This window comes from Quercus robur, chromosome 2, assembly GCF_932294415.1.
Source record: "Quercus robur chromosome 2, dhQueRobu3.1, whole genome shotgun sequence".
NCBI classification, from domain to species: domain Eukaryota; kingdom Viridiplantae; phylum Streptophyta; class Magnoliopsida; order Fagales; family Fagaceae; genus Quercus; species Quercus robur.
The window spans coordinates 12,993,735-13,003,583 of record NC_065535.1 but is presented as its reverse complement, the minus strand read 5'-3'; the positions used below and the strand labels follow the sequence as shown (position 1 = coordinate 13,003,583).

Below are 9,849 nucleotides of genomic sequence, written 5' to 3'. Positions count from 1 at the left end.
CCTGAGATGTTTCACCAAAAATTGGCTTATTTATATATAGGAGAGAGCAATGTAACATTGAGTGGTTGGTGAGTTGGCCAACGGGTTAGTTGAAAATTTTCGACGGAGAGATTGTTGTAGAAATCGATTAGACTGACGATCAAACCAATCAAAAAGCACAACAGCCATTTGATAAATATGTACTGGAAAACCTGCACTTTGCCATTTCATAAATATGACTTGGACCTGGGGCTGTGTTTGATTCTTGAGAATATGCTTTGATAAGTTTTCAAAGTCAAATAATTGATTGTCAGTTTGATTACTGAGGAAAATAATTTTTTAATTAGTAGTTACTGAGAAAAAGAAAAGAAAAGAAGGATCTATGTTAATTTTTTGGTTTGTAATTTTGTTAGTCTAGAAAGGGTAAATTAGAGAATTCATTTGGCCAATAATTTATCTACTCTATTCTCCCTTCAAATTTCTCCAATTTGGGAGAATTAAAAATGAGGGGTTAGAGGTAGTTGAAACCCCTCCCCCTCCCCCCCTTCTCCTTAAAAAATTTTCAAATAAGGTAATTAAATTATTCACCCTTCCTTTATTCGACTCCCCCTCCTTTTTTAAACATCCAAACAGGCCATAAGAGTTAAGACAATAAAACATATAATGTAATATTTGCGGCAGCACAAGCATCATTGCCCTCCAAAGGGGTTTGAGTAACCTGAGAATTTTGTGAACTCATCCTGATACCCTAGCTATATTTTCCATGCACACCTGCCTTTTAACCTCTAGGCTACTATCAATCTGTTTTGTGTACACATTTTCAAAGAAGCAAAGTTTCTCCCTAAATTAGTTTGGAGAGAAACTTTTCAAACTTATCATATATTTCTATTTTGGATGTGAATTTTGAAAATCTAACCGTTGAATTTCATGTTCATTATGTTCTTAACATACATATCAAATTTCGTTCAAATTGGATATTATTTACAATTTGATCAATTAACTTATTTTTTACATTAGATCATAAAAACTTGAAATTATAACATTTATTTGATGATATAGCAATTGATTTTTGATTTTCTTGAAATTTTGTAAGCATTAAGAATGTAATAAGAATATGCAATCTAGCGATTAAATTTTCAAAATTCATCCTCAATATAAAGATATATATGATGAGTTTGTAGGGTTTCTTTGAAAATGTGTACACAAAACAGATTGATAGTAGCCTAGTAGGTTGAAAGGCAGGTGTGCATGGCAAATATGGCCAGGGTAGCGGGATGAGTTCACAGAATTCTCAGGTTACTCAAACCCTTTTGGAGGGCAGCGATGCTTGTGCTGCCGCAAATATTACATTATATGTTTTCCTGTCTTAACTCTTAAAGTAGGAGCAACACATATATGTTTCACATATCTTCTCATAATATTTTCTTTTACGAATAACTCCAGTTTATAGAACTCATGAAAATGTAAATATGTACTGTAACTAGTTTGGAGAGAAATTTCAAAGCGCTAGTTCAAACATAAGGAAGATCTTTCTCAAGTAAATATGTACTGTAGCTACCAAAAACAGAAAGTAACAATATGGCCACAACTTGTTCACAACACCAGATATTAAACCTCTGCCTGTCTATTGAAAAAGAGTTTTCATTTTACTTCAGAATTTCCTGTAATAATAGTTTACTAGTTGCATATCAACTTAAGATTTATTCAACAAACCCGATGGCTGAAGCAGATAGCAAAGTCCAACCAATTAACAAACCTTTTCTTTTCTACTTATGCCTTGATTCTAGAAGATTCTCCTACTACGCTTTCCATTCCAGTATACCAATCACCAATCCGTGTATGCTGCACCATATCTTTGCCAGACTTGAGGTGTCGGATGGGCCTCAGAACACCAAAGACAGCAAGATCAGCTAAATTAGGATTTGACCCCCCTGTTCAAGTTGAGAAATATCAAAGTTAATTCTAAAAAATACCATATTCTGTTAATTTAACCACATCATGCTGTCAGTTAAACATACCAAGAAATTTCCGGCCCTTCAGAGCATCCACCCATGTTTCAGCAGCTTCATACAATGCTGCACGCTCATTTGTGATGTTGTGTTTCTTCTTTAAGTTTTTTGCCACAAAATACATAGCTGCTGCTCCAGCATACTTTGCTATTATCCTCTCAGTGAAACTGAAATTGCCTGCATAATCATTGTGAATTATGGTCATTCGCTAAAGTTAACATCGACTCTTTTTTACCACCGCATACCCTTGGTGTGATGGTCACTCTACAAGTATAAGTGCTTGTGGGGTGTGAGGGGCAAGGGTTGGAAGTCTCCAAGAGGGAGCTTCATACACATGCACTAAAGATTAAGCTAGACGAATTTCTATTTTGTAAAAAAAAAAAAAAACACACACACACACACACACATCAACTCTTTTTTTGATTGGTTAAATTTGACACCAACTTAAACAAGAGAATGCAGGAAACAGCAAGTCAGAACTGAGTGAAGAGTGCCCTGCCCTAGTAAGCACCTACTCCTATCAAAATGACATAGTCACTGTAATCAATCAGGATTCAGGAACCTTTACTAGGAAAACGTATAGGCCTTTTCTAGCTTGTTAATTTCTTCACATGCTTTCACTTGCCGAACAGAGGCAAAAGTAGGCCATGGTGATTTGGGAGTCCCGTATGGAAGGGCTCTTGCTCAATCAATCATAGGGACACTGGGGATAACAGTTTGACGACTTCCAAGAGCTCTCACCAACAGAGTTGTTTGGCACCTTGATGTCGACTCATCACATCCTTGGGTGAAGAAGGTCCCAGGGGCTAGGTTTGCAGATTCAAATGGTACGTAAATTGTGTTTAGAATTCAATTCTCAAATCCTATCTACTGTTGGTGTTCAAAGAAGAACTGCGTGGAGCCAACCCTAGTAAAAGTCAACTAGGTTGAGTGCTAGATTTCAGTCTAACATTAACTTAATCAATTTTAGGGTTTAAAACAAGATGATACGTTTCAACAAATTTTGGTTAAAAATTAAGCACACTGGAACAAAAATCAAGTAGATATTGCTCCAAAATTATAAATGCTCTAGATGAGGAATGACAAATCATATAAAGCAATGTTAGTTTTAAATTAAGCCCACCATCCCATTTGGGTTTATTCACTTCCCTTTTTTGGGATATTCATAGTGACATCCTAAATGAGACTGAGATTGAGAAAATCAACAGAATGCAAATTGAATTGCTGTGGTTACCAGCAAGAGAAGGGCAATGGTGATGCATATATGGAGAGGAATGACATGGCATGATGACACATGGAACTAATGACATGGCAGCATGTGCCACGTGGAATATGTGGAATGGCCTGGGATGACAAAATTTGACACATGCCATATGGCTATTGTAGCTAAATCTACATGTGCCAAGTTTGAAGTAGTATTTGAAAATTGGAAGGAAAATTAGTTAGAGGCACATGCACATGCTAGATTTTAAGAAGTTAGAAAATAGAAGTAGAATCAGTGTGCTTTATTATATCTAGCATGTGATTAAATGTTACAAATGTATTCTAACATGTGATAAATGTGGGCTAGTTAAAGAAGCCATACGCTATAAATATCCATGCACATGCATTGTAATTAATAGATTGATTTAGTAGATTTCAGAATTTTTTGAGTTTAGATTAAGTTGTGAATTCCCTCTCTCTCTTTAGAATCTTTCTCTCTCTAGAAAATGCAAATGTTACTTTTCTTGCATCAAATGGGCTTTCCAGCATGAAAGCCTGATTGGATTTTTCTATGGTTTCTTGAAAGTAGTTAATTCGTGTCCTACATTGGATTCAGGAAGTTTTATCTGCAGAGGTTATCAGTGAGGTTAATAACTTGGACTTTGATATATATATATATATATATATATAAGACAACAATCAAAATATAGTAAAACAGTGAAAACTCCTTCATACATTCTATAGCATGGACTTGAAAGGATAGACAAGCGGGATGGATAAAGATTTATCCAAACAATCGAGAGTAGACCTGGCTTGATGAACAGAAATGTGCAAAAAGCAGCAGCTAGTCAGATGACTAACATGAGTGCCCTTCTTCCAGACTTCAAGCCTTGGAGAGAAATTTCATTGGTTGCAGATGTTCTCTCTAGTCTAATAGAGTGAATTGATCTCTTTGCCTAAGATCTCCTTTAGTCTTAAAGGACCATGTAATTTTACTTTACAGAGGACTGGAAAAAAATATAACCAAATAAACAAGGTCATTAGGAAACCAACCTCTAATGATCATGAAGGTTGATGCAAAACTTGAGATAATCCATGATAGACTTTGTCTAAATCAGATTCAACGGCCACAGGACGCCCCCAATATCATGTATGGCAGAGTGAATAAACCCCTGAGCTATGTGCGTAGCAGTAGTCCATAGACCTTCGTTGTTAAATTGGGTTGAGGGTATGAGCTCAATTACAGAGGGTGTAATTGTGTTGGCCAAAGCTTAGGTAAGGATATCCTACAGAGCATTGAAAGTCCCTAGGGCAAAACTGAGTCAGGAGATCAGGTAAAAATCGGTGGAGAAGGTATAAGAGACATGCGCAGAACTTTTTCCTTATTCAAAAGCTCACCAATCCAAATAAATATGTTAAAATTCATTTCTTCTGGAAACTAGCCTTTCTATATAGCAACTTCATGCCTGAATAAATCAAGCACTATTACTTTTTTACTCATACCAAGGCAAAGAAATATTTGATTGGAGCAGGCATAAGTAGGAAAACCCTAACAAGTGCAAAATTTTTACTGCAACATAATAGAAAGGTTTCTCCGAATTATAGTGAGATTTGTGCCTTTTCTTATCTGGGTGGAGTATTGAAAAAGCATAGAATTGTATTGCAATTCCTAAAATGGGTCTAAGATTTCAAGTCTTAGCAAAACCTGGTTCCTACTTCCTAGTAAATTGAATTTAATGTGGAAAATAAACCAATGCTGATTGTAACTAAAATTTGCTTGTTTAAGTAGAGGGGTGCTTTCAAAAGATGCTTTAAGATGATACATCAGAATATTCATAATACCAATTTCTAGTCTCCTCACTTGTTATATTTACTAATATTAAGACGTACAAACACTTAACTAATTCTCATATGAATTGCTTTTGGGTGGCCCTTACAAATGATGCATCACCCTCCTCCTCTAGCTAGGTCAATGTTTAAATCATAGTGCAACAAATTCAGTCCTGACACTGACAAATACCATATTCAGTTAGTTTAACACAGCAAAATCATGTAAAAAGGCTAACTCACTACTGTGAGCAACTTAAGTCTAAACAAATTCAAAACAATTCCCACATTGGACTAAGATGAAAATTTCCAACAAGTAATGAGTAAATTGCAAGTTAACTCGTTACATAAAATTAATGATTTTGAGAGAGAGAGAAGGAACCAAACATCACAGTCAATGTTTGCTTTTGGTGTCCAAATAAATTAACAACTACAAAACTAATTTAACACAATTTCTATGTGATAGAATAGAAGTGTTAAAGAAAATATCTATGATGGATCACAAGCAGCAAACTACCATGCTTTCTGGTGTAATATTACATATTAAGAGGGGAAAAAAGGGAGGGTGGGGGTTGATGGAACCATAAGTTGAATTAATGTGAGATGTGAGATTAATCTGGTAACATACCGTGAGTGGTGATATAGTCAAATGATTCGATAGCTTCAGAAGTAGTTCGATATATGTTTGGAGATAAAACATGTACCAAGTGATTATCCACCCACCTAACATTTTCAATAACAGCATGTCATCAATTCATCTATGTCAAAGGCTATTTGCACTACAAAAAAAAATGACTTTAGATACAGCAACATTTAGAATAACAGTAGCACACAATTCATATAAGAATTAAGAACTCAATTACGCAAAACTCTTTCTTATAGCACCTACAAATCGGTCCTCAGCTCTGAAATTTATTACAAAGTAATTTACATAAGAAATTCAAAAGATAAACCACCATACCCACGCCACTTTGTTTCTTCATCACCACTTGCAACAGGATTATCAGGATGAAGTTTTTGGAACAGTTTATCAATTATGTCTGCACAAGTAAAACAAGCTAAATTAACAAAAACAACCACAAGATATAAGAAAGGAACTTGGGTGATAGCCTTAAATTTGCACTTAAATCGCAAACAATATAAAAAGGAAATCAAGCAAGACCTGAAGAATCAACCATCTGTTCACCATCAACCTTGAGTATAGGCACTTTCTTGTAATCAGACCACTTGATCTCCTTTTTGTTGATGGGATTAACCTCCACTACTCCGTATGGAATTTTGTAATAATCCAAGAACGCTGAAAGAATACCAAACTCCAAATAAATAAATATATAAAAAGTACAAAAATATCAAAGTGCATTGTTTCAAAATTACATTGCTAATCATTTGTCCATCCATTCTCAATTTCCTGAAAACCATACTAACATACCATTTTTTTTTTTTTTTGCTGAGGGTTCCATTATTTTATTATTTAAGTGCATTTCTATCAACAAACAACCATATCAGCTGTATTTTTAGCTAGAAAAGATCATCAAATGGAATGTTTTCTGCATTTTCTAGTAGTTTGTCCACGCACAAGTAAACGGAAAACATTTTCTAAGTGTTTCCAACAGAGACGTAAAATACCGAATTAAACTTATTGTATAAAGACCGAAACCAAAGTTCATTTCACACCAAAAAGCAAATAACAAATACTCATTTTCTCAGCTAATCAATAATAATACTTATAGAGCAACATTGATTGTTTCTACAAAGATGTGAAATTAAACTACTACTAGTAATCAAAACGCACCGTATAACCGGCAAATTGAATTTTGATTTATACCTTTAACTTTGTTGCAGAAAGGGCAGGCTTCGTACTGGTAAAGAACCACGTCTTTGGGTGAGAACTTGTGCGCGTGTGCGTGTGCGTGCGCGTGGTCCTGAGCCAGAGACGTGGCCGCCGCAGAGAAGAACTTTGTCCCTGCGACACAATCGTTTGTGACAGAGGGAGGAGCAGACCGTGACGACAGGCCAAAGCGCTCGGAGTTGAAATTTGAGCACGTGCCGTACAGCGCCGCTTGAAGGACTCGATGCCGATTGGCTGACGCGGCGGTGGCTCCGCCTCCGATTGCTTGGCCAACGAGGACGGCGACTCCGTTAACGTTAACCCTTCTCATTTTCACTCTCAAGTTACGTGGGAATAGGAGGGACTCTCCTTGTTTGATCACGTCGTTAGGCTTGAGCTTGAGTTCATGACTATAGGGTTCAGGGTTTTGGGCCTTTTTAGCTGCGTTTAATACCCGATTCTTTTTTTTTTTTGTTTTTTTTTGAGAAAGATACCCGATTCTTTAATTACTTTACTTTAACAATTATTTCTCTATATACAGACCAAAATTATATAATAAATTAATAATTAACAAATTTTCGCAAAGAAAATAAACTAAATTATAATTTCAAAGTTTGGAGTAATTTTTATTTTGTTCTCTAAAACATACCTATAGGGACACAATTTGCAGCCCAAGCCCGAAATGTATGAATCTTAGTTCAATGAGCTCAATACAACAAATTTGTTGAGAATGAGTTGAAGAATTAGGCCTTAATGAATTTAACAACAGCTAGTAGGGATTTGAAAGGTAATCGAGCAAGAACAAAGAAAATAAAGCTGAAACACTTCACTATCTGAGGAGGTTACACTTATATAAATTGATCACAATGGGGTTCTATAACCATTTAGATTGCTACAGTGTTCTCTATCTCTTTTTCTCATTCCCTTTACTCATGGAAGATCTCTAAACGCTATGACAAAGAACCGACAGCTCACGAGGGAAGAGGAGGCCGAGTTATCCAGAAGCACAAAAAAGGTCAAGGACATCCATCACGCTGGTTTCAAGGATGGCTCAGGTGAAAGTGGACAATCTTATGACTATCAGAATACATGGGGTGCTTCTAAGAGAACGTTCAAAGAGAAGCTGGTGGGGGAGATTCCAGGAGCCTATGCCGAAGCTTTTGATTTTTTGAACCTTTTGGACAAGGAGGCAGAGTCAGATGACGAGGTAGAAGAACTTCGCGAGGGACTAGCAGCGGTGAAGCTAACCAGGGAAACAAAACTCCGGATTAGGAAGCCTTGGGCAAATGCTTTGATTATCAAGTTGTATGGCAGAGGAGTTGGGTTTAACTTTCTTCAAAGCAAACTAAACCTCCTTTGGAAGTCGACTGGAAGGATTGATTTTGTAGACCTTGGAAAAGACTTCTACTCAGTTAAATTCTCGACGAAGGAAGACATGAATACAGTCCTTAAAAATGGTCCGTGGTTTGTTGGAGGACACTTTCTATCTATTCGTCCATGGGAGCCATTTTTCAAGCCGGACTGTGCAAGTGTTTCATCCATAGCAGTCTGGGTTCGTTTTCATGCGTTATCGGTGGAGCTGTATGAGTTTGAAGTTTTAAAGCAGATAGGAGAATCCATTGGCAAAGTGCTCAGGATTGAAACCCACACAGCCATGGAGGCCAAAGGGAGGTATGCGAGACTTTGTATTCAAGTGGATTTAAACAAGCCGTTAATTGATACCATTCTTATAGGGAGGTTCGAACAACCTGTGTCATACGAAGGCCTCCATAAGTTGTGTTTTTCATGTGGAAGAATAGGGCACAAGGTTGAAACATGCCAATACACCATTAAATGTCCAGAGATGCCGGCGGGTGGAAGTCCGGTAAAAGCAGGGGTGGATACTGCTTCAGACCAGAGTACCAATCCGCGTGGGGTGCATGATTTGTCTAGTACGTCCTCAGGTAGTGGCACAACAAATGTCAGGGAGCCAAGTGTGGAAGACGACAGATATGGGCCTTGGATGCTAGTATCACATAGGAAGCCTGGGAATAATAGGACAAAAAATGCCGTTACTCCTGGAGAGTCATCAAATCCTAGAATGCGCCAATCTTCGTTGGGACATGGGCTGGGTTCTTTCAAGGGATTTATGGGATGGGCTGGAACAAAGTCTAGCGTGGAGAAAATTGGGTTTATGAAAACGAATAGGAGTGTTGAGGGAAGTGGGCTTGTGAGGGTTGGCCTAGAGACAAAATTCGCTAAAGGAGGAGTTGAGGAAGGCCCAGGTAAGACTTCCAGCCCATCGGTCAAGGGAAAAAAAGATATTGCTAGGAAGAAGATTGTTAAGATGTTGACTAAGTCAGACTTAGCTGGGAAGCATTTGCACAACACTGAGAACTCCTTTCTCTCTCGGAGCACAAAGGGCAAAAGAGACCATGATCTCTTCCAGTTCAAGGCGGATGACCGAGCTGTCTCATACCAGCATTCTTGATGCTCGGGTTATGGCGATCTTGAAGCAGACCGGCGTGTTGAGCAAGGTGAGGTCCTAGCTGCCGGCGACCAATACAAAGAGGACGAACCCACCATGGATGTCACTGCTCAACGACATGGTTATGGAGGTGAAAGTATGGTCACTGATCAACCTTATGGTGATGGAAGTGGGAGTATGTTGGGCTTGGAGGAGTTTGATTCTTCTGCCCAAGGAGAAAAGGGCACTAAGATTAAGGGGGACTTGGCGCTTCACCAAGGTTTTAAATATGTCCAAAACACCTCTAGAAACCAGCACCAAGGCCACGGCGAAGGAGCTGAGTTTGGAAGTGCTGGAGCTTACTCTGGTTCGGCCTTAAAGGAAGGGGAAGTTCAGGTAATTGCTGGTAACATTGGTGATGATAGGATGGAGCTTGAGGAAGGCAGTAGAGCTTCTGGTCATTCCTGTTGAGTGTTTCTTCCCCCTTTTATCATCCAATTATGAATATTGTAGTCTAGAACTGTAGGGGTGCTCTGAAGCCCAATTTTCAGAGTCAT

The 9,849-nt window shown here is 37.9% G+C and overlaps 1 protein-coding gene across 1 annotated transcript; it reads right to left on the bottom strand.

Annotated features, from left to right (window-relative positions):
* Positions 1-1,489: 1,489 nt before the first annotated feature.
* LOC126712438 (uncharacterized) lies at positions 1,490-7,275 on the bottom strand. Its single transcript, XM_050411765.1, has 6 exons — positions 6,844-7,275; positions 6,181-6,315; positions 5,980-6,058; positions 5,647-5,741; positions 1,998-2,165; positions 1,490-1,910 (listed from the first exon to the last, which is right to left on the bottom strand). The coding sequence occupies exons 1-6, from the start codon at positions 7,175-7,177 to the stop codon at positions 1,750-1,752; spliced, it is 972 nt and encodes a 323-aa protein (XP_050267722.1). The 5' UTR covers positions 7,178-7,275; the 3' UTR covers positions 1,490-1,749.
* Between the last annotated feature and the right edge of the window lie 2,574 nt (positions 7,276-9,849).

Excerpts from the sequence above, each read along its gene's own strand:
- LOC126712438 (XM_050411765.1), bottom strand. The coding sequence starts at position 7,177 with ATGAGAAGGGTTAACGTTAACGGAGTCGCCGTCCTCGTTGGCCAAGCA. Across the intron at positions 6,059-6,180 it reads ACAGATGGTTGATTCTTCAG|ACATAATTGATAAACTGTTC; the intron begins GTCTTGCTTGAT and ends TTACTTGTGCAG. Across the intron at positions 1,911-1,997 it reads GAAGGGCCGGAAATTTCTTG|GGGGGTCAAATCCTAATTTA; the intron begins GTATGTTTAACT and ends CAACTTGAACAG.